The 25,455-nt window shown below is 39.5% G+C and overlaps 2 protein-coding genes across 5 annotated transcripts in view; both read left to right on the top strand.

The window, feature by feature from the left end:
* Positions 1-12,337, top strand: part of APC (APC, WNT signaling pathway regulator) — a 122,238-nt gene extending 109,901 nt beyond the window's left edge. For all 4 annotated transcript variants that reach the window (XM_023512696.1, XM_023512695.1, XM_023512693.1 and 1 more), the window contains 4 exons: positions 287-364; positions 650-766; positions 2,758-2,972; positions 4,926-12,337. In XM_023512696.1, the coding sequence (XP_023368464.1) occupies positions 287-364; positions 650-766; positions 2,758-2,972; positions 4,926-11,499 (6,984 nt within the window). In that variant the 3' untranslated portion in view covers positions 11,500-12,337. The remainder of the gene's footprint in view (positions 1-286; positions 365-649; positions 767-2,757; positions 2,973-4,925) is intronic.
* A 6,410-nt stretch (positions 12,338-18,747) lies between these two features.
* On the top strand, positions 18,748-25,055 carry SRP19 (signal recognition particle 19). The gene is made up of 5 exons (XM_012804622.2): positions 18,748-18,856; positions 19,412-19,487; positions 22,162-22,233; positions 22,331-22,442; positions 24,350-25,055. The coding sequence occupies exons 1-5, from the start codon at positions 18,816-18,818 to the stop codon at positions 24,481-24,483; spliced, it is 435 nt and encodes a 144-aa protein (XP_012660076.1). The 5' UTR covers positions 18,748-18,815; the 3' UTR covers positions 24,484-25,055.
* The last annotated feature ends 400 nt before the right edge of the window (positions 25,056-25,455 follow it).

The raw sequence follows: 25,455 nt of genomic DNA, 5'->3' as shown, positions 1-25,455 counted from the left end.
AAGTATATGCCGATATTATGATTCCATCTAAATAAGAGGTCTTCCTTTAAAACTTTTTACTTATCATTTCTTATATTTGACAAGGGAAGAACAAATAGCAAAGAATTAGAAAAGTACCTGCCTTTCATTTAGGTAATTTTATTCCAATCTAGATCCTTTATGGAAAAAATATCAGTTGTGATTAAAATGAGACATTGAGAATTAGGCTTGAAGTTTAGTAGACAATATTAAAGCACTTCTTCAAGTTGCCTCATTGATGACCCTTGTTCCATATCTAATTTTATAGGCTACGCTATGCTCCATGAAAGGCTGCATGAGAGCACTTGTGGCCCAACTCAAATCTGAGAGTGAAGACTTACAGCAGGTACTATTTAGAATTTCATATGTTTTTCTTGTGTATTAGCAGGTTAACATCCTGATTTGGATTAAGCTGTGGCTCAATATTTAGTATCTTATGTTTAAAGTATGGTTCTACTAACACTAGAATAAAGGAAAATAATTATATTGTGGGGATTCCTCTTGGCACCTTAGTACTACACTTAGGAGGAATTTATTTATTAGTAGGTTTCTAATCTTAATCATTAAAGACAAAAGCAACTGGTATGAATCATTTTATATACAAATTATTCTAAAATCAATTCATTTCCAGGTTATTGCAAGTGTTTTGAGGAATTTGTCTTGGCGAGCAGATGTAAATAGTAAAAAGACATTGCGGGAAGTTGGAAGTGTAAGAGCATTGATGGAATGCGCTTTGGAAGTTAAAAAGGTACCCTTGAAAACATTTAGGACTGTAATAAGAATTTTATGTTTGGCTACTTTTTTGCTGCCTTCTCCCACTCATGAGATTCCCTGATTTCTGACCTGTTTATCTCATCATTCCAAACTCCTGAAGTATTAAGGTGGAAAAGACTGTATAAAGTGACTTCGTGTACATCATGGTTTCTCAGCCTCAGCACTACAGCCATTTTGGACCTGATAAATCTTTGTTTTGAGGGGCTGACCTGAATGCCTACCCCCCAGTTACGATAATCGAAAAACGTCTCCAGATATTGCCAAATGTCCCTGGGAGGGAGGAAGGACAGAGTCACCTCCAGTTAGGAATCTCTGGTATAAATGTTACCTCCGCACTCTGCAAATTTCAGTCCCCTTAAATTTTGATGGTCAGCAAGTAATAATTTGTTTACAGACAGAAGTATCTCCAGGTAGGATATCTGCTTTAGAAACTAATAAATTTAAAAAGAAAATGATAGTAAACGTGAAATTTGAGAGACACCAAGCAAGTCTTTTTAGCTACTCAGGACTTCCTTTCACCCAACCTCTAGTTGTTTCTTTTTGCCTCTAATGTGAACTATAAAACTTACTTGGCCCTTGATGTGCACCTCTCACAGAGAGCAACTTGTATTTTTCTATCTTCATTTCTTGTCTCTGGGCCAGTTGTGGATGAGCTCACTCTAAATTCTTGCTGTTTTTCTTATTCTCTAGATACTTAGAATGCCCACCTTTTACCTCAATCATAGGATAATTAAAATTGAGCTCTCACCCTTAGATTTTCATATTTTTTTCTCACATCTTGACTGTTAAAAGCATTTCCTTCCTGCCTTCTATCATTTCTTTGACAAATAGTGTCTATACTTGCTCCTAGATTGTTTCATTCATTTAACTTCTTAGCATAAAGCTATTTATTTTGTTAAACCCAAAGTGTTTGCCCTGGCCTTCAGAGCCTGCCTTTTACTTCTCTGAACTTACTTCCCTGCTGTTCCCAGCATGGCCTTTGATCTCCTGTGCTTCTTCTTTCTCTTTATTAGTCTTTTCTTGCTGATTCCCACTTCCATTCCTTTCCTCATTCTACTTTCCCTGCCAGCAGCAAAGATCTTACCCTCCTATGGAGCTCCACTCCGCCATGAAATATTAGATTTGATGAAATTCAGGCTGTAATAATTTTTCCTTTAGAGCACTTTGTTTCACATGTTTTTGTCTCTTTTTTTCCTCAAAGTAAAAGGTTAGTACCTTCAAAGCAGGTATCAATTTGCTCCATTTGCATTGTTTGGAGTGCTTCTAATAGTGATAGGTACAGGATTGATGTCTAATAAATGTTCCTTGATACGTAGTAAGAAGACTGACAGCAGGATTATGGCAAGTTTTGACTAGTACCTTTAATGGTATATCAGTTTTTCTATGGCAATTACAGCTTGATGATTTAGTATGATTTTTGTATATTAGGGAATTCTATTTTTTTGTAATTTGTTTTTTGGGGAATTTTAGGAAATTGTTATTTTTCTAGTACTATTTCTTCTGAGTTACATTCTGACTTTTGAATCAATCAAATAGTTACATATGTATGTTTTTATACAAAAAATATCATATATGCTATAACTTGCTCTTGTCAGTACTTATTAGATATCTTTCCATATCTATATGTTATATAGAGATATTTTTAAATTCAGTTTCTAATTCATAATAACATTATGAAAATGTTCTCTTTCCATAATGTACATTAGTTCTGTCTCATACTCTAAGTGCATACCATCTAAACATTTAATATTGTGTTCTCCCTGTTTTTATACGGATATCATCGACTTAAGTTCTGTTTGGTATTTTATTAAAGTTTGTCTAAATGGAAAGTTCTTTATAATTTGCCGGTGACAGGTGGTCAGAGGAAATTTAGAAAAATATCTTTTATTTGATAGAAGTAAACCTATAAATTCAAGAGACAAATTCCAACTCTAATTTGATAATGCATATTCTGCTTCTAAACAGGAATCCACCCTCAAAAGTGTATTGAGTGCCTTATGGAATTTGTCAGCACATTGCACTGAGAATAAAGCTGATATATGTGCTGTAGATGGCGCACTTGCATTTTTGGTCGGCACTCTCACTTACCGGAGCCAGACAAATACTTTAGCCATTATTGAAAGTGGAGGTGGGATATTACGGAATGTGTCCAGCTTGATCGCTACAAATGAGGACCACAGGTATATACAAAGTTTATATTACTTTTTAATGAATTAGTATAGAATCCATATCCTCAAGGAAACGTAACTAAGCAATGTTTCAAATAATTATGAATGTTCTAAGCCAAAATATGTATGTTAGTTTAGAGTATCATAAAGGAATCTAGAAATAAACAATTGATAGTTGAGAGGTACATGTATAGCCCACATATGGAATAAAAAATAAAAGCCACACATATTAGAACAAAATCCCTTCCTATTAGTATAGCATAAAAGAATATGAACACAAAACAAAAACTATGAGCATGATCCAGAGTATATGAAGGTTCACTTTTTTCCTAATGATGTCTTAGCATCAATAATCTTATTATTATTCAGCCAGTAGCCATTCTGTCTATCCAGTTTCCAACAGCTGTGAAGCCCAAGAGAACAACTTAGATGCAGGACACAAAAAGCAGTGAAGTTTTTCTAGAAAATAGACATCTTTTCTTAAAGCTTTTTGGTTTTTGTCTTAGTTTTTTTCCTTTTTTAAGACAGGTTGCCATTCTGTGGCCCATGCTAGAGTGCAGTGGTATGATCATAGTTCACTGTAACTTCAAAGTCTGGCCTTAAGCAACCCTCCCACGTCAACCACTGGAGTAGCAGAACTACAGGCACACACCACTACCCCACTCTAATTTTTTCTTTTTCTTTTTTTTTTTTTTTGTAGAGGCAGGGGTCTCCCTGTGTTGTCTAGGCTGGTCTTAAACTCCCAGCCTCAAAAGATCCTCCCACCTCAGCCTCCCAAAGTGGTAGGCTCATAGGCATCAGCCACTGTACCTGTTAGTTTCTGATGCACAAATTACAAGCCTTATATCCTTTCTGCTATTCAGAGAAGACTCCTTAAACCCAATAAGTATGTAGTTGACCACTAGAGTGTTGAGCAAAGACGACCTTGTTAAAGCTTAGTGTGCAACCTTGTCAGTCAGTTTTAAAGCCCACTGAAGCTGTCATTGGACTTCAGATTGCCTGCCGTGCATTAAACATGGAGCTTCAAGTCCCAGAGTTTATTGTGCATATTTTCAGTCCTCGTCTGTATATGTTTTGAATGTGTTTAAAATCTTTAATCAACTTTATGTCTTAAAATAACTAAATAAACAATCTGCCAGAGAGATCACTTATAATGGTAATGCAAGTAAGCGCTTGATTTTAAGTATCAGAAAATCAAGCCAGAGATTCAGAGTACTCTAAAATATAAATTTGCTGGAGGTGCCTGTAGCTTAGTCAGCAGGGCTCCAGCCACATACACTGAGGGTGGCAGGTTCGAACCTGGCCCTGGCCAAATAGCCGGGCATTATTTGGGCGCCTGTAGTCCCAGCTACTTGGGAGGCTGAGGCAAGAGTTTGAGGTTGCTGTGAGCTGGGACGCCATGGCCCTCTACCCAGGATGACATAGACTCTGTCTCAAAATAAATAAATAAATAAATAAATAAATTGATTTGCTGAGGTAGAATCTTATATTGTCTTCCCTGACTACATTAAGATCTATCAGTCAAGTCTGTCTCTTCCAGGATGTCTCAGTATCGGCATCACAGTGGCACTCATCCACAGATGAAATTACCACAGTCTTTATTTAGCAGAAGATTTCATGATATATTTATAGTTTTTAAATTAGAAAACTGTTAACATGTGACTGCAGTAAAAGTATCTGTGCCCCCCCCCCCACTCAATAATTTGTTTAGGCTATTGGGCCAGAATAGAAAATGTTAAATAGATTTTTTTCAAAAAGCACATACACACGTTGGGTCTGACAGATGAGTACTTTAAAACTGTAAACATTAAATGAAATAAGAAAAAAGCAAAAGGAGATGTGGAATGCTTAGAATTTATAGAATAATTAGTATAATTATATTATGCCTATTTTCTACCCTTTTATTTGTTGGTTACTCTATTTAGATTTTGACCTTAATTTGGGGATCTTTTGATTTTATTTCAGGCAAATCCTAAGAGATAACAACTGCCTACAAACCTTGTTACAACACTTGAAATCTCACAGTTTGACAATAGTCAGTAATGCCTGCGGAACTCTGTGGAATCTCTCAGCCAGAAATCCTAAAGACCAGGAAGCGCTATGGGACATGGGGGCAGTTAGCATGCTCAAGAACCTCATCCATTCCAAGCACAAAATGATTGCTATGGGAAGTGCTGCAGCTTTAAGGAATCTCATGGCAAATAGACCCGCAAAGTATAAGGATGCCAATATTATGTCACCTGGTTCAAGCTTGCCTTCTCTTCATGTTAGGAAACAAAAGGCCCTAGAGGCAGAATTAGATGCTCAGCATTTATCAGAAACTTTTGACAATATTGACAATTTAAGTCCCAAGGCATCTCATCGTAGTAAGCAGAGGCACAAACAAAATCTCTATGGTGACTATGTTTTTGACACCAATAGACATGATGATAATAGGTCAGACAACTTTAACGCTGGCAACATGACGGTCCTTTCACCATATCTGAATACTACAGTATTACCCAGCTCCTCTTCTTCAAGGGGAAGTTTAGATAGTTCTCGTTCTGAAAAAGATAAAAGTTTGGAGAGAGAACGAGGAATTGGCCTAGGCAACTACCATCCAGGAACAGAAAATCCAGGAACCTCTTCAAAACGAGGTTTGCAGATCTCTACAACTGCAGCCCAGATTGCCAAAGTTATGGAAGAAGTATCAGCCATTCATACCTCCCAGGAAGAAAGAAGCTCCGGGTCTACCACTGAGCTGCACTGTGTGACAGACGAGAGGAATCCACTGAGAAGAAGCTCTGCTGTCCACACGCATCCTAACACTTACAGTTTCACCAAGTCAGAAAATTCAAACAGGACATGTTCCATGCCTTATGCCAAACTGGAATATAAGAGATCTTCCAATGATAGTTTAAATAGTGTCAGTAGTAGTGATGGTTATGGTAAAAGAGGTCAAATGAAACCCTCAATTGAATCCTATTCTGAAGATGATGAAAGTAAGTTTTGCAGTTACGGTCAATATCCAGCTGACCTAGCCCATAAAATACATAGTGCAAATCACATGGATGATAATGATGGAGAACTAGATACACCAATAAATTATAGTCTTAAATATTCAGATGAGCAGTTGAACTCTGGAAGGCAAAGTCCTTCCCAGAATGAAAGATGGGCAAGACCCAAACACATAATAGAAGATGAAATGAAACAAAGTGAGCAAAGACAATCACGCAGTCAAAGCACGACTTACCCTGGGTATACAGAGAACACTGATGATAAGCACCTCAAGTTCCAGCCACATTTTGGACAGCAGGACTGTGTTTCCCCATATAGATCAAGAGGAGCCAGTGGTTCAGAAACAAATCGAGTGGGTTCTAATCATGGAATTAATCAAAATGTAAGCCAGTCTTTGTGTCAGGAAGATGACTATGAAGATGATAAGCCAACCAACTACAGTGAGCGTTACTCTGAGGAAGAGCAGCATGAGGAAGAAGAGAGACCAACAAATTACAGCATAAAGTACAATGAAGAGAAGCATCTTGTGGATCAGCCTATTGATTATAGTTTGAAATATGCCACAGACATTTCCTCCTCACAGAAACAGTCATTTTCATTCTCAAAGAGTTCATCTGGACCAAGTGCTAAAACTGAGCACATCCCTTCAAGCAGTGAGAATTCATCCACACCTTCATCTAATTCCAAGAGGCAGAATCAGCTCCATCCAAGTTCAACCCAAAGCAGAAGTGCTCAGACTCAAAAAGCTACCTCTTGCAAAGTTTCTTCTATCAACCAAGAAACAATACAGACTTACTGTGTGGAAGATACTCCAATATGTTTTTCAAGATGTAGTTCATTATCTTCTTTGTCATCAGCTGATGATGAAATAGGATGTGATCAGACAACACAGGAAGCAGATTCTGCTAATACTTTGCAGATAGCAGAAATAAAAGAAAATAGTGGCCCCAGATCAGCTGAAGATCCTGTGAGTGAGGTTCCAGCAGTGTCGCAGCACATTAGAAGCAAATCCAACAGACTCCAGGCTTCTGGTTTATCTTCAGAATCAACCAGGCAAAAAGCTGTTGAATTTTCTTCAGGGGCCAAATCACCCTCCAAAAGTGGTGCTCAGACACCCAAAAGTCCACCAGAGCACTATGTGCAGGAGACCCCACTCATGTTCAGCAGGTGCACATCTGTCAGCTCACTTGACAGTTTTGAGAGTCGCTCAATTGCCAGCTCTGTTCAGAGTGAACCATGCAGTGGAATGGTGAGTGGAATTATAAGCCCCAGTGACCTTCCAGATAGCCCTGGACAAACCATGCCACCAAGCAGAAGCAAGACCCCTCCACCTCCTCCTCAGACAGTTCAAACCAAGCGAGAGGTACCTAAAAATAAAGTGCCTACAGCTGAAAAGAGAGAGAGTGGGCCTAAGCAGGCCGCTATAAATGCTGCAGTCCAGAGGGTCCAGGTTCTTCCAGATGCTGATACTTTATTACACTTTGCCACAGAAAGTACTCCAGATGGATTTTCCTGTTCCTCTAGCCTGAGTGCCCTGAGCCTTGATGAGCCATTTATACAAAAAGATGTGGAATTAAGAATAATGCCTCCAGTTCAAGAAAACGACAATGGGAATGAAACAGAATCCGAACAACATGAAGAATCAAATGAAAACCAGGAAAAAGAGGCAGAAAAACCAGTTGATTCTGAGAAAGATCTATTAGATGATTCAGATGATGATGATATCGAAATACTAGAAGAATGTATTATTTCTGCCATGCCAACAAAGTCATCACATAAAGCAAAAAAAACAGGCCAGACTGCTTCAAAATTACCTCCACCTGTGGCAAGGAAACCAAGTCAACTTCCTGTGTACAAACTTCTGCCATCACAAAACAGGTTGCAGGCACAAAAGCACGTAAGTTTTACACCAGGAGATGATATGCCACGAGTATATTGTGTAGAAGGGACACCAATAAACTTTTCCACAGCTACATCTCTAAGTGATCTAACAATAGAATCTCCTCCCAATGAGTTGGCTGCTGGAGAAGGTGTTAGAGCAGGGACACAGTCAGGTGAATTTGAAAAGCGAGATACCATTCCTACAGAAGGCAGAAGTACAGATGAGGCTCACAGAGGGAAAACCTCATCCCTAACCATACCTGAGCTGGATGACAGTAAAACAGAGGAAGGGGATATTCTTGCAGAATGCATTAATTCTGCTATGCCCAAAGGGAAGAGTCACAAGCCTTTCCGTGTGAAAAAGATAATGGACCAGGTCCAACAAGCATCTGTGTCTTCACCTGGAACTAACAAAAATCAGTTAGATGCTAAGAAAAAGAAACCTACTTCACCAGTAAAGCCTATACCACAGAATACTGAATATAGGGCACATGTAAGAAAAAATGCAGACTCAAAAAACACTTTGAGTGCTGAAAGAGCTTTCTCAGACAACAAAGATTCGAAGAAACAGAACTTGAAAAATAATTCCAAAGACTTCAATAATAAGCTGCCAAATAATGAAGACCGAGTCAGAGGAAGCTTTGCTTTTGATTCCCCGCATCATTACACACCCATTGAAGGCACTCCTTACTGCTTCTCACGAAATGATTCTTTGAGTTCTCTGGATTTTGATGATGATGATGTTGACCTTTCCAGGGAAAAGGCTGAATTAAGAAAAGGGAAAGAAAATAAGGACTCAGAAGCTAAAGTTACCAGTCACACAGACCTGTCCTCAAATCAACAATCCGCTAATAAGACACAAGCTGTTACAAAACATCCACTAAATCGAGCTCAGTCTAAACCCGCACTACAGAAACAGTCCACTTTTCCTCAGTCATCCAAAGACATACCAGACAGAGGGGCAGCAACTGATGAAAAACTACAGAATTTTGCTATTGAAAACACTCCAGTTTGCTTTTCTCGGAATTCCTCTCTGAGTTCTCTCAGTGACATTGACCAAGAAAACAATAACAACAAAGAAAATGAACCTATGAAAGAGACTGAGCCCCCTGACTCACAGGGAGAACCAAATAAACCTCAGGCATCAGGTTATGCTCCTAAATCTTTTCATGTTGAAGATACCCCCGTTTGTTTCTCAAGAAACAGTTCTCTAAGTTCTCTTAGTATTGACTCTGAAGATGACCTGTTGCAGGAGTGTATAAGTTCTGCAATGCCAAAAAAGAAAAAGCCTTCAAGACTCAAGGGTGATAATGAAAAACATAGTCCCAGAAATATGGGCGGCATATTAGCTGAAGATTTGACACTTGATTTGAAAGATATACAGAGGCCAGATTCAGAACATGGCTTATCCCCTGATTCAGAAAATTTTGATTGGAAAGCTATTCAGGAAGGTGCAAATTCCATAGTCAGTAGTTTACACCAAGCTGCTGCTGCTGCCTGCTTATCTAGACAAGCTTCATCTGATTCAGATTCCATCCTTTCGCTAAAATCAGGAATCTCTCTGGGATCACCATTTCATCTTACCCCTGATCAGGAGGAAAAACCCTTTACAAGTAATAAAGGTCCACGAATTCTGAAACCTGGGGAGAAAAGTACATTGGAAACTAAAAAGATAGAATCTGAAAATAAAGGAATCAAAGGAGGAAAAAAAGTTTATAAAAGTTTGATTACTGGAAAAGTACGATCTAACTCAGAAGTGGCAAGCCAAATGAAACAGCCTCTTCAAACAAACATGCCTTCAATCTCTCGAGGTAGGACAATGATTCATATTCCTGGAGTTCGAAATAGCTCCTCAAGTACAAGTCCTGTTTCTAAAAAAGGCCCACCCCTTAAGACTCCACCCTCCAAAAGCCCTAGTGAAGGTCAGACAGCCACCACTTCTCCCAGAGGAACCAAACCATCCATGAAATCAGAATTGAGCCCTGTTGCCAGGCAGACATCTCAAATAAGTGGGTCAAATAAAGGGCCTTCCAGATCGGGATCCAGAGATTCCACTCCTTCAAGACCTGCCCAGCAGCCATTAAGTAGACCAATGCAGTCTCCAGGGAGAAACTCAATTTCCCCTGGTAGAAATGGAATAAGTCCTCCCAACAAATTATCTCAACTGCCAAGGACATCATCTCCTAGTACTGCTTCAACTAAATCCTCAGGTTCTGGGAAAATGTCGTATACATCTCCAGGCAGACAGATGAGCCAGCAGAACCTTACCAAACAAACAGGTTTATCCAAGAATGGCAGTAGTATCCCAAGAAGTGAGTCTGCCTCCAAAGGACTAAATCAGATGAATAATAGCAATGGATCCAATAAGAAAGTAGAACTTTCTAGAATGTCTTCCACTAAATCAAGTGGAAGTGAATCTGACAGGTCAGAAAGGCCCATATTAGTACGCCAGTCAACTTTCATCAAAGAAGCTCCAAGCCCAACCTTAAGGAGAAAATTGGAGGAATCTGCTTCATTTGAATCTCTCTCTCCATCTTCTCGACCAGATTCCCCCACCAGGTCCCAGGCACAAACTCCAGTTTTAAGTCCTTCCCTTCCTGATATGTCGTTATCCACACATTCGTCTGTTCAGGCTGGTGGGTGGCGAAAACTTCCACCTAACCTCAGTCCCACTATAGAATATAATGACGGAAGACCAGCAAAACGTCATGATATAGCTCGATCCCACTCCGAAAGCCCGTCCAGACTGCCAATCAACAGGGCAGGAACTTGGAAACGTGAACACAGCAAACACTCATCATCCCTTCCTCGAGTAAGCACTTGGAGAAGAACCGGAAGTTCATCTTCAATTCTTTCTGCTTCCTCAGAATCCAGTGAAAAAGCAAAAAGTGAAGATGAAAAACATGTGAACTCTATTTCAGGAACCAAACAAAGTAAAGAAAACCAAGTATCCACAAAAGGAACATGGAGAAAAATAAAAGAAAGTGAAATTTCTCCCACGAATAGTACTTCTCAGACCAATTCCTCAGGTGCTACAACTGGTGCTGAATCAAAGACTCTAATTTATCAAATGGCACCTGCTGTTTCTAAAACAGAAGATGTTTGGGTTAGAATCGAGGACTGTCCCATTAACAACCCTAGATCTGGAAGATCTCCCACAGGTAATACTCCCCCAGTGATTGACAGTGTTTCAGAAAAAGGAAATCCAAATGTTAAAGATTCAAAAGATAATCAGGGAAAACAAAACGTGGGTAATGGCACTGCTTCTGTGCGCACCATGGGTTTGGAAAATCGTCTGAACTCCTTCATTCAGGTGGATGCCCCAGACCAAAAAGGAACTGAGACAAAAGCAGGACAAAGTAATCCGGTCCCTGCATCAGAGACTAACGAAAGTTCTGTAGCAGAGCGCACCCCTTTCAGTTCTAGCAGCTCAAGCAAACACAATTCACCTAGTGGGACTGTTGCTGCCAGAGTGACTCCTTTTAATTACAACCCAAGCCCTAGGAAAAGCAGCGCAGATAGCACTTCAGCCCGGCCATCACAGATCCCAACACCAGTGAACAACACAAAGAAACGAGACTCAAAAACTGACAGCACAGAATCCAGTGGGACTCAAAGCCCTAAGCGCCATTCTGGGTCTTACCTTGTGACATCTGTTTGAAAGAGCTGGAACAATGAAACTAAGAAAATTGTATGTTCATTACAACTGCTATATAGAAATTTTGTTTCAAATGAAACTTTAAAAGACTGAAAAGTTTTGTAAATAGGTTTGATTCTTGTGAGAGGGTTTTTGTTCTGGAAGCCATATTTGATAGTATACCTTGTCTTCACTGGTCATATTTTGGGAGGCACCCTCAATAGTTAGGAAGAAAAATCGTAAAGCCAAGTATATTTGTACAGTATGTTTTACCTATATTTAAGTAGCATCCCATCCCAACATCCTTTAATTATTGCTTGTCTTAAAATAATGAACACTACAGATAGAAAATATGATATATTGCTGTTATCAATCATTTCTAGATTATTAACTAAACTTACATCAGGGAAAAATTGGTATTTATGCAAAAAAAAGTTTTAGTCTTTGTGAGTCATCTAATGTCATAATTAATCATGTGGCTGTGAAATTCACAGTAATATGGTTCCCAATGAACAAGTTTACCCAGCCTGCTTCGCTTTACTGCATGAATGAAACTGATGGTTCCATTTCAGAAGTAATGATTAACAGTTCTGTGGTCACATAGAGGTAGCTACAGTGTAACAATTTACACTATTTTGTGCTCAAAACAAAACAAAAAAAATCTGTGTAACTGTAAAACATTGAATGAAACTTATTTTACCTGAACTAGATTTTATCTGAAAGTAGATAGAATTTTTGCTATGCTGTAACTTGTTGTATATTCTGGTATTTGAGGTGAGATGGCTGCTCTTTTATTAATGAGACATAAATCGTGTCTCAACAGAAAATGAACATTTCAGAATAAATTATTGCTGTATGTAAACTATTACTGAAATTGGTATTTGTTTGAAGGGTCTTGTTTCACATTTGTATTAATAATTGTCAAAAGGGCCTCTTAGAAGCTTATATAATTTTTTCTTCAGATTCTATGCATTAAGAGTAAAATTTCTCTTACTGTAATAAAAACAATTGAAGAAGACTATTGCCACTTAACCATTCCATGCATTGGCACTTAACCATTCCTGACATTTTCTTTATGTGATTAGCAATTCCTGATGTTTAATATTTCTCCACTTAAACATTTTTTCCTTACTCCACTGGAACCCAGTTAAAATAAATTCATGTAATCGTAAACTTCCTAGTACAGGACTAAGCACTGAGCATAATAGGCCCAGATAGGTTATTTCCTTTGTCTTTCCTTTTTCTTAATAGAATTCTATACTTGAAAAACTAATTGATGATATTCTTAGGCATAAACTATCCCTTCTGAGCTTTACAATGTAACTGTCTTGCCCCCTCATCTTCTCCTTGTTGCTACCGGGTCTGACATGGACACTTGTTATCGATGTATATGTTAGAGCAAAATTTCAGCAGCCACATATAATCAGAACTTGGCCATACTCAGAACATACAAATCACATGGCACTTCAGAGGTAGATGTAATACCATTAAGATATTCAGAACCAGATTTTAAGATTTCTGCTGGTTCAGGAAAACTGGTTTTGATAGGCACAGTGCTGGGGCATATGTCAACAGAGCTGAGGGGAATCCTTCCTGCAGGAAAATAAACTGACACATTTATTAACACGGAGAATTTACTTAATAGATCTTTCCTTACTTGTTCTAAAAGATCAGAGGGAGATTGTGTTGATAAATGCTCACATATTTGTTGAACAAATGAACATTTATTTTAATGCTAAATTCATACACTTTATTAGGGAAAAGGAACTGGTTTTTAGGCCTGGTGAGGTCCTGGGAAGAAGAGGTGAGATGAGCAGGCATAAGCACCTGCTGCCCTGGAAATCACATCGTGTTGCTAATTGTGTAGCCCTTACCTCTGTTCATAAGTTACAGGTAATGAGGATTTTTTTTTTTTTTTTTGAGACAGAGTCTCACTTTGTCACTCTGGGTAGAGTGCAGTGGCTTCATAGCTCAAACAGCAGCCTCAAACTCTTAGGCTCAAATGATCCTCTTGCCTCAGCTTTCCAAGTAGCTGCAATGACAGGCACCTGCCACACTGCCCAGCTATTTTTAGAGATGGGGGTCTGGCTCTTGCTCAGGCTGGTCTTGAACTCCTGATCTGAAGCAGTCTACCCACCTCGGCCTCCCAGAGTGCTGGGATTATAGGTGTGAGCCACGGTGCCCGGGGCCCTCAGGAGGATTCCTTTAATGTAAAATGCCAGTAAATGCTATGATCTGAACTAAGGCATTTGATTCCAAAGCCCATACTCTGCCCTTGCACTACTTTGTGAACACCTCGATTTGCTGTCTTTGGATTATATCTACATTTATATTTTTGTCAAATTTTGTCTGAAAGGCATTGTTTAGGAGTAATATGTTTATATTGCACAGCGGGGACATATGCATATAGGTGAGTGGTTCTCAACCTTCCTAATGTTGTAGCCCTTTAATACAGTTCCTGAGGGTTGCGACCCACAGGTTGAGAACCACTGATATAGGGGCTATTTCCTTGTTTCCTTTTAGTTCTGATTTTCTGTTTTCCTGAATTATTGTATGCCAGTTTTTATAAACGACTTCAAATATTTTTGTGGAAAGAGATGAGTTGTTAATTAGAATAACACTGCCTTTTAATTCCAGTAAGGAAGAAAACATAATACTAGAAATGAAAAGAGTTCATTCCATGTGCCAGGCCAGAAAACTGGAATTCCTGTAGGCAACACTACAGGGAGCAGGGCCAGTCAGTCCCTCTACTCCCTTTGGATTAGAGGTTGCTGGAGGAGACCCCAGGTAAAGATAATGGTTCTGAAATAGTAAAGGGGCAAATCTCAATTCGACTTTAATATTCACAGGACACAGCCATCATTGGGGGGAGGGGTTAAGAGCTGTGATGCCCATTAAGACAGCAAGGGGACAAGGGAGAGCGCCATTTCTCTCCTATAGGACACAAATCCTATGGCAGTGGTTTTAAAATGAGCGAAATGGAATCACCAGAAGTGTTTATTAAGATTTGGCTGGGCCGCAACCCCACAAGTCTGATGCAGCGGGTTTGCAGGGGGGCCCATGAATTTGTATTTCTAACCAGTTTGAAGGTGAGGCTAATGCTGCTGCCTGGGGGACCACATGTTACTGAGAATTACTGCGCCCTAAATTATCAAAATGAAGCTCCTTGAGAGATTCCTTTCAGCTCTAGCTGTTCCTTGCAACAACTGAACCTTTAATCTGACAAACTTTTCCTCTAGGCATGAAAGACTTGAATATTAAGCCCTCCAATCTGATACAGTCCATCTCAACTCCCAATGGCAGACACACTTAACCAGACATGAACAAACAGGTTATAACAGTAACAAGTGAAGGTTCATGAGTTAGTGTTCCCTTTGAAACACAATTATTGTAACTGGCAGTAACCCCAGTAAATATCTATTTGCATTTGCAATAAGATTAAAGAACCTGTGAAAAGGGAACTTTGAGATGATGGAAGATTGATTTCAGATGAAAAGAAAGGGTATTCAATAGCAAATTAGATTGGTTTTTGAGGATAAACTTTGCAAATTACCAAAGTACTAAAAAGGAAGTTAATGAGAGGGGAAATAACGAAATAAAAGATTTACCCTTCCCCCAAGGATCAAATAGCACTGGAAATAGAATATAAATTGTCTTGATTATGTAAAATAGAGATGATGTTACTGCAGAGTTGGTTAAGTGAGAAGTTGAGTCTGTTGCAAAGGATGGGAGATAGCTGCACAAAATCTGAATTCATGTTATCACAGGGTTTCTTTGAATCTTAAGATATGAAAAGAACAGAGTACCAGAAATGCAGAAAGTAAACTACCTAGAGCTGAGGAAAGATTTGAGTAGTAAAATCATTAAAATTAAACAAAAATAAATTTTCAAAAGTCCAGTGGCTGATCCAGTGGCTGAAGTAGTGTATGTACATTTTTTTCATTTCTAATAGCTCATCCTCCCTCATATTATGCTGACTTTAAAAAACTACTCTGTAATGTGGAATCCTATGAACTGTGGCTCCTGTAAACCCCAGGTCATTCTGCCATTCCTATAACTCTGTGGTCTATATAAGTATATTCTGCTTTTTGTTAGGCCATTGATGCTTCTTTCAACCTGTATGTTCTGTATGTATAATATTGTTCTTGGTGCTAAATACACACTTTCTTTCCTCTGAACTTCAGAATAATTCTTTCTCTACATTTGTGATTATTCACTATTTTCTTGAAGTTATGGGATTGTTGCCTTTTTTTTAATTAAAAATACTCAATATAATGCGTATACTAGTGAAGATAACTGTTGAATATAAAGCAACATTTATAGAAAATATATATCTATATATGTCTTTAGTGAAAGAAATACACAGCTTACAGCTCACAATCACCCACCCTGCCACACTACCTTTTGAAATCCAAACATTTAGCTTCACTGACCAGTCACAGAACCACGCAGTCTCTCCCCACCCCCACTTGACCGTGGCTGTTTGCACCAGAGGTGGATACCTGACATAGGGGAGGGTCATCATCAGCTGGTTGATAACCAAAGATTTGTATAGTTTTGCTTGGAAAAAAAAATAAATAGGCCAATCAATTTGAAATAAGAGTCACAGAGAAAACTTCTGGCTGGTGGTTGAATGCAGGAACTGGAAGGTCATCAGCGTTAAGGCTGAGATTACTGTGATATGAAGAGAAAAGGCAGCCAGTGGGGAGAGAAGAGAAAAACATACAGGAGGCAGCAGTGAGAAACAAGTCTCTACTCCCGGAGCTGCCTCAGTCCCTGCCATTTCTGAGACCTACCTTCCTGATTTGGGGACATCTGTGAATTTCCAATCCCACTTTGTTCCTGAAGTAACTTGAAACTAACAGAAAATCACATTCAGACACAACTTTAGTGAGGTTTCTTTAAATTTCAAATATAGAGAAAACTTTCCAAAAACATTAGTGGGAAGACAGGAATAGGCTGCCTCCAAAAACAATTACATTGGTATCAGATTTCTCTTCAATACTAAATGCTAAAGGAGGGAATAGAAACTACCTCAGAGTTCTGAAACCAGCCTAACTAACATTTATCAACCTATTGGGATTGTTACTATAGTTTTTAAAAAACAAGACCTCTAAATGACAAGATGTTTTAAAAATATCAAGTATCTCACAGGCTCTATATGAGGGCTAGAAACTGGTCTTGGAAATTACACAGTGGAAACAATACCCAAACCAGACTGTGAGACTGATTCCGTAAAGACCCTGCTGGAACTCCCTGACACCACTGCCATGAAGTAAGGTTACATGCAGCACTTGCATCCCTACAGGGCTCACTGCTAAACTCAAGTCTTGGGTGGACATGATTGGCAGAGGAGCCCGGGCCTGCTGGTTTGGGTTTCCCCACTGAGGAGGCTGGATTCATGAACATGAATTCCCCACCTATGAGGAATGTTGCAAAACTGCAGGGAACCAGAAAGCATGGCATATTTCATTCCAGCTGCCCCAGCAGTGAAATAAATGAAAAGGTATTAAGCAATAAAACTTTTAAAAGTGAATCTGTAAGTAAGTGTGGTTAACCTGATAATCTCAATGTGAATGTCCAAATAACTCAAAACAGAAATGGTGAGATCTTAATAATATAAATAATCTTAAATTCGAGATTACTCAAACCCCAAATGGGAAATATAGGTTAGAAGGCAAGGAAGAAGCAAAAGTGTGCTAGTTTGAACCTTATGTAGGCAAGTATCAACAGATACTTATTTGACTTTTAACTATGAAAAATGCAAATTCAATTTTTTTGTAATTTAGTGATAACCCCAATGTTTAAAACAAATAAAAATTTCCATCCAAATTATTAGCAATACCCATTGTGAATACTTGAAAAGATATCAAAGAACAAGAGGAAATGGGAGAGGGAGAATTAGCTACAGTGAACTATAAAATGATGGAATAGCCAAGCTTCCTGGTGGGCACCTGTAGTCCGAACTACTTGAGAGGCTAAGGCAAGAGGATCTCTTGAAACCCAAGAGTTTGAGGTTACTGTGAGCTGTAATGCCACAGTACACTCCCAGGGCAACAGAGTAAGACTCTGTCTCAAGAAAAAGGAAAAAAATCTCCTACAAGTCACTTTGGCTTCAGCCAAGAAGGATTGAAATACTGGGAGGACGCGCAGCAATAGCCACCTCTGTAGTTAGACGCAGCAGTCACCAGAATACAGATCACTCATCACTGATCACCATAAGACATAAAAATGAAAAAGTCTGAAATATTTCCAGAACTACCAAAATGTATCAAAAAGACAAGGTTAGCACACCTTGTTGAAATATGATATATTGCTTGACCCCAGGGTTGCCAGTAACTTTCAATTTGTTAAAACGCAGTTATCTGCGCAGTGCAAGAAAACAAAGTAGGCTTGTAATGAATCTGAGGGTAGGTTTCCTCTGAACATTTGTTCATTGATCGATTGATTATTAAAGAGTCACTCTGTGCCCTGGTTTATTTTTTGAGACAGAGTCTAATTATGTGCCCTGGTGCCACAGCTCACAGCAACCTCAAACTCTTGGGCTCAAGAGATCCTCCTGCCTCAGCCTGCCCAGTAAGTGGGACTACGGGCTCCAGTCACAACGCCGGGCTAGTTTTTCTATTTTTACTGGACACGGGGTCTCGCTCTTGCTCGGGCTGGTCCCGAACTCCTGAGCTCAGGCAATCCACCTGCCTGGGCTTCCCAGAGGGCTGGCAGTACAGGCGTGAGCTCCCGCGCCCAGCCCCCACTGACGTTTTAAAAGTCAAGTTTCTAACATGTATACAGTACACTGAAACACAATGCCAATAACTTTTTACACTATAATAATTCACTTTGGCCAAGTTGCAGGCAAGCTATACGGCCCAGGAGCACATAAGACCGCACATAAACAGTATTTCCTTGCCTGCTCTAGCATGTCCGTGAGCTCCGACCTACACAGGTTTCCCTCAGTAGAGCCCCGCCCACAAAACACTGCCGCTCACACCACCACTACCAGCCGGACAAAGTGGAAGTGATAGCGCCTAACACCGTAAACGCTTTTTAACTAGGGCGCATGCGCTTATGAACGTTCTTGCTCGCGAGATTTGGGAAAGGAAGGAATAACACCTTTCAGGATCATCTCGCGAGAGGAGAGTTCTTCACGCCACGTCAGGGAGTAGCGATCTGCCGCCGAGCGACAGGTGCGGGAACAAACAGGCCGTGGAAACCTCGCAGGGCTGTTCTGGTGGGGCAGGACTTCCGCCGGAAGAGCCGGCTGTCTCGGAAACTCCTAGCGGAGTTCCGGCCGGTTTCTTACCTTGGGGTTTTGTGCTGGCGCAGTGTGGACCCTAGTGAGGATGGCTTGCGCCGCCGTTCGGTCCCCGGCCGACCAGGACAGGTGGGTCCTGAGGGAGGCAGGGGCTTGCGGTGCCTCGGGTGTGCGCTGCCCTCCTTGCGCCCCTGCCGGGCGGCCCGTTTCTCTGAAGTCTGCGGCTCCCTGTGGGCTTTTCGCTGGGCCCCCGAAATTCCGACCTTAGGTGCTACGTGGATATGATGCTAAGTAACAGAATCAGAGTGAGAAATGTGTTCTTGTAACTGTTACATTCAGAAAGGATCACATGGGGTCTTTAACGTTTGTAATAACTGAGATACCGTGCTTATTTATGAGAGCACGACCCACCCTCAGTAATGCGTGACAGTCATCTGTGTGTGTCTATGACAGTTGTCTTGCTTTTTTTCTTTTTTTTAGTCTTCTCTAAGGTTTAAACTCATAAGGTTATTTTTTTTCCATTCGAGATAGTAAAGTTTCCTTTTTAGTAAGTTAGGGCTGTAATTAGAGGAAAACTTGAGCAAGTAGTAGTCTGAGTGTACCGGTGATGATGACGACGGACTGAATGATTGAATTTTTGGAACTCCTGCTCTAGTGACAACGGGTGCGCTTTTTCTGTGGCAGGTTCATTTGTATTTATCCTGCTTATTTAAATAACAAGAAAACCATCGCAGAAGGAAGGCGGATACCCATAAGTAAGGTAAGGACACTTCAGTCCTTGAGGGATTGGGTGAGATTGGCCTTTTTCGGGTCGGGAGAGCTTCTTATACTTCACTGCGTTTGCCTAGGGCTTGAGAATAGCAGCCCCAAACTGGGATTTTCCTTGGTATTGGTGAACCCAGAAAGGCATTAATTTATAGCTGAAGAGATTTTTTAAAAATTATTCTTATGAGCCTGTATCTGCAGAGAAGGGGGTAGTGTGTTGGAGTGGGTGGGTGTTCTGTAGTTTATACTTTTTTCCTAAACCAATCATGACAATTTTCCATTTAAGGAAATTAAAATTAATAGCATTGGGGTGGCGCCTGTGGCTGAAGGAGTAGGGCGCCGGCCCCATATGCTGGAGGTGGCAGATTCAAACGCAGTCCCAGCCAAAAACTGCAAAAGAAAAAAAAAAAAACTAATAGCATTGTATAGTATAATGCTTAGAATGCAGGTGAGTTTTTAAAAAGTATGTGAAAAAGACTTGCAGAAAGTTCAGCCTTGAATAAAGTTGTATTTTAATTACCTTTTGTAAATTTTTTTTTTGAGGGGGTAAAGTTGCTTTAAAATTAATACTTTAAAAGTAGAATGTTGAAGTTTTTAAAGATACGATTTCTTCCATGTATGCTTTGGATAGAAAATCTCAAGTTTTTAGTTGGCCCAGTAGCCTAGTGCCTAATGCCAACTGGTGGCATTTGTAGAAGGTTTGAATTGATGTCGTATTGTGTTTTTAATGAGTCATTTATATTTTGTAATATAATGACAGAATAAATACAACTTTGTTTGAAATGATGTATTTTCACAAAATGCTGTATTTGACTAACTAGTACCCTAATTAGAAAGCATTACCTGTATCTAAGATTCTTTTCTGTCCCATCCTGGTCACTGTCCCTTCCAGTGTGCTCACACATGTGAGGATAGCCACTGTCCTGACTTCTGATATCAGCAATTACTTGTGAATGTTTTCGAATTTTATATAAATTGTATTATGCACTAATCTACTTTTGTGTCTTTATTCACCTTTCACTTAAAAGCTTTTGAGATTTATCCACTATTTTTTTCTTGAGACAGAGTCTCACTCTGTCCCCTTGGTAGAGTGCTGTGGTGTCATAGCACACAGCAACCTCAAACTCTTGAGCTCAAGAGATCTCCTTGCGTTAGGCTTCCAAATAGCTGGAGCTATAGGTGCCCACCACTATGCCCAGCTAATTTTTCTATATTTTGTAGAAATGAGGTCTCTCTCTTCCTGAAGCTGGTCTTGAACTGGTGAGCTCAAGCAGTCCATCTGCCTTGGCTCCTGCAGAGTGCTAGGAGTACAGGCATAAGCCACTGCCCCTCGCTAATCCCCACATTTCCAGTGTAGTTAAGTTTATATCGCTCTGCAGCCATGTTTGTCAGCAGCAACACCATTAATGTTTTGAGCCAGGTAATTCTTTGTTTGGGGAGCTGTGCATTTTAAGATGTTCAGCAGTATCCCTGACCTGTACTCACTAGATCAATGGTCCCCAACCTTTTTGGCATCAGGGACCCACCCATTTCATGGAAGGCAGTTTTTCCACAGACCGGAGCTGGGGGCTATGGAGCTCAGGCAGTAATGCTGTATGGCCCTTTCCTAACAGTCCATGGGTACTGGTCCATGGCCTGAGGATTGGGGACCACAGCACTAGATGACAAGTTGTCCACCTTGGCATACCTAGTTTGGACATTAAAAATGTCTGGGAGCATCGCCAGATGTCCTTTTGGTGGGGGAGGAGATAGAATTCCCTGCTAGACCCCCCCCCCCCATAGTATTGCATTGTGTAACTGTACAACAGTCTTTACTGTTTTTTTTTCTCCAGCCTCCCAAGTAGCGGGACCACAGGTGCCTGCCACAGTGCCCGGCTATTTTCCTGCTGCAGTTGTCATTGATGTTTAGCTGCCCTGGGCTGGGTTCGAACCCACCACCCTTGGTGCACATGGTCAGCACCATAACCACTGTGCTACGGGTGCTGCCCAACAGTCTTTACTCTTGATGGATAGTGGGTTTGTTCTAGTTTGAGGCTGATATAAATGGTACTGCTGTGAACATTCTTGAGCTTGTCTTTTAGTGAACATATTTTTGCATTTCTGTTGAGTGCACCTAGGGATAGAATTACATGCTATAAGGGATGCGTATGTTTAGCTTTAGTACAGTGGTTCTCAACCTTTGTAATGCCGTGACCCATTAATACAGTTCCTCATGTTGTGGTGACCGCCAACCATAAAATTATTTTCCTTGCTACTTCATGAAGCAAGAACACTAAGCTCCACTGCTTTAGTAGCTGCTGCCAGTTCTCATTCAGGAGTAGCTGTATGTGTAATTGTTTCAACAGTCAGGATTCACTAAGCACCTGCTGTGTTTAAAGTGCCATGCTAGGTAGGTGCTGGAGAACATACCGGTGAGTAAAATACCTGGCCTCAGAAGTCTGTGTTCCTTTAGAAGGGAAAGACAGACACAGGTATGCATCAGTGTTACTTCCATGAATTTTTAAAATTACAGTTGAAAAAACTACCAAGTAAAAGAGAAAATGTAAGGTTTTGAGATTTGTTTTGATCTTAGTATTTGAAATGATCTATACAACAATATACTGATAACTACTTAAAGCTTAGCTATGTTTTTGTTTTTTGTTTGTTCATGTTTTTGTTTCTAACTTCAGGCTGTTGAAAACCCTACAGCTACAGAGATTCAAGATGTATGTTTAGCAGTTGGACTGAATGCATTTCTTGAGGTATGATGTTCTTTTTTTCATTATTTTCCATACTCATTGCATTGATGTAATATCCTTTTTAAAAGTTGTTTTTTTTCTTTCCTTTTTTTTTAATAAGAAAAATAAAATGTACTCCAGAGAATGGAATCGTGATGTCCAATACAGAGGCAGAGTCCGAGTTCAGCTCAAACAGGAAGATGGCAGCCTCTGTCTTGTACAGTTCCCATCACGTAAGCTTTTTTAAAATGAATGAATAGGGTTTAGGGGTAGGTTATTTTTCTACAATACAAAAAAACTTCTAAAACTGAAAGGTAAAAAAACCAGAATTTGCATTTAGCAGTAATATAGGAAAAGAAATACTGCCAATAGAGGTAAACAGTGACTCTAATTTCTTTTCGGTTAAGAAACCTAAAAGAAACCTCAGTGGTTAGGGCGCTGGCCACATACACCGGTGCTGGTGGGTTCAAACCCAGCCCAGGCCTGCTAAACAACAGAATAGCTGGGTATTGTGGCAGATACCTGGAGTCCCAGCTACTGGGGAGGCTGAGGCAAGAGAATTGCTTAAGCCCAAGAGTTTGAGGTTGTTGTGAACTGTGATGCCACAGCACTCTACCAAGGGTGTCACAGTGAGACTATGTCTCAAAAAAAGAAAAGGAGTGTAAAATTATTAAGCAATTGGATGTTGCTTCCCATTTCAGATTGTAGAGACCCTTCAGGTCTATTAATTATAATTTCTATCCTTAATACATCTAAAAAGCAAGAGATATACATAATGTAGTATGACTTCGGTAAGTTTAAATATAAAATCTGTCAAATTTATTGATAGATTCATGTGTAATGTTACTGATTAATATAAATTTTTTTGAACAAAAAAAATTATAAATGTTTTGGAAATGGGCTGGAAGGAAATACCCTCTCTGTATCCTGTGTCTATCTGTCTTCTATGTAAGATAGTAGTTACCTAATTATGAGTACAGGGTAGAGTGGAGATAAGGGTGAGGTCCTGGGCGGTACTTTGGTTCACTGAGTAGGGCGCCAGCCCCATGTACCGAGGGTGGTGGGTTCGAACCTGGCCCCCAGCCAAACTGCAACAAAAAAATAGCTGGCCATTGTGGCAGGCACCTGTAGTCCCAGCTACTCAGGAGGCTGAGGCAAGAGAATCGCCTAAGCCCAGGAGTTGGAGGTTGCTGTGAGCTGTGATGACACAGCTCTCTACAGAGGGCAGTAAAGTAAAACTCTTGTCTCTAAAGGGTGATGGCCAGAGAAGACCAGTGGTATCATATTTTATTTCATGAAAAACAACAACAAAGCAAAAGATATCAGTATAACAAAATGTTCTGGGTATGAGGAACATAAGCGTTTATTTATGAGTTCTGAATTTTTATTTCTAAAAAGTGTATTTTAATTTTTATAAATGGAGCTATTCACTTAATTTTTAAGAATTGTTTTCTTCAGTTTAGTAACTCCATTTTTAATTAAACTGTTCCATTTAATTGAACTAAAAACAAACTGTTGGAAGAACTGACACCTTTTTACTTGAATTAAAATACGTTTTTTTTCCCTCTTTGACACTTTCCTATACTATATCTCAAAAGACTAAAAACAAGAAAAACCTTTTTATTTGACCAGTAAATAAAGTAATGGTAAAAATTGTGGTTGAAAAGATGTCACTTCTGTTTGCAATAAGAAACTAGTAAGATAGCAAAAAAAGAAGAAAGCTGGGGACCTTGATATGTTGGGGGAAGTAGGTAAAATCTTTTGTATCCCAATGACATTGAGTTTTATAAAACTGACAGACCCTATGTTTCTGTAACTTAAGATGTAATATTCTGACTTGTTATATTTAGATATATTTTAATCTTCAATTACTAGAACCATTACCAAAATTTTTGTCTCAAACTTACTGTTCTATGTTTTGATTTTGTCCACTTTAATATTTTCAGCATTGTTCTCAGTCTCAGTACGTTTTCTCTAGTAGAGGCCTCTACTCGAGCAAGTCACTGTCTTCACAGTCACTTGATTTTTATTTAATTCCCATTTTCTTGATGCGATAGTTTCTTGGACTTTAATGATATTCAAGATAATGACCTTTAATGTCTTCTCAGATTATAAACTAAGCCTCACTTCTGGTTCCTAGGTAAGTCAGTAATGTTGTATGCAGCGGAAATGATACCTAAACTAAAAACAAGGACACAAAAAACAGGAGGTGGTGACCAAAGTCTTCAGCAAGGAGAGGGAAGTAAAAAAGGGAAAGGAAAGAAGAAGAAGTGACCTAGCATGGGCGTCATTTGTGGGATACTGTAAGGGACATGAATGGGGACTTCTCTCTTGTCTCTGAGAGAAACAGAGGCTTTTCGTTTGCATTATTTTACTGAACTATGCATATTTGTGCCTCTCATCATCACCAGAATTGACAAATAAATTTACATCAGAACTTTGCATCTAGCTTTTATGCAGTAAAAAGACTTTTTTTTCTTTCAATGTAAGTTTTTGTGGAAGGAAGAATATTTTTAAATGGACAATGGACTGTATAAGTTACTTGAAATCCTGTATCTGTTTTTCTTCTATGTAAACATAAGTTTCAGATAGATAATGAGATTTGAAATATACATTTTGTTCATCTTCTAAGTTAATGAAATAAAATTTGGAACTGACTTTTGCAGCTTTTGCTTATAAACTAAATGCCAGTAAAGAAGGTAATTAAAGGGAATAGGTAATGGGAGCTTCCGCAGTGAACCTAAAACTAGAAGGTGGTAAGTCCTCTGTGTGGGGTGGGGGTAACCTATGAACAGTCAGTCTGTGGATCTTATTTTTAAAAATCTATTATTGTAATTGAATAAAGAAAATGGGAAATTATATCTAACTGTACCTTTACTTATAAAATATTCATTACCAAACTTTACAAAGAGGTGACCACTTTGTAAATATTTGTACTTTTGTAATGAGTATCTTGTAAATAGGGTATGTTTGGCTACCATTTCCTATTTTCCATATGTATGGCAACTTTATGGGTGACTTTTGGGACACCCTGTACTTGTAGTAAGTCTCATTTTCTTTAAGTTTTTCTTATTTGTGGTCAGACAGTCTCAATCGATCCCAAAATAAGCAAACCCAGAGTTATAGCGCTTTACATGGGAATATACATTCAGGCTATCTGAAGGTGATCTGTTGATACGCAAAAGTAATAAAATTTACTGTTTTCGGCTCGGTGCCTATAGCTCAACCGGCTAAGGCGCCAGCCAC

The sequence above is a fragment of the Otolemur garnettii genome, unplaced genomic scaffold, assembly GCF_000181295.1.
Source record: "Otolemur garnettii isolate 467f Iridium unplaced genomic scaffold, OtoGar3 scaffold00030, whole genome shotgun sequence".
NCBI classification, from domain to species: Eukaryota; Metazoa; Chordata; class Mammalia; order Primates; family Galagidae; genus Otolemur; species Otolemur garnettii.
Note: the sequence above shows the minus strand (reverse complement) of the source record. Positions and strands in the feature narration are given on the sequence as shown.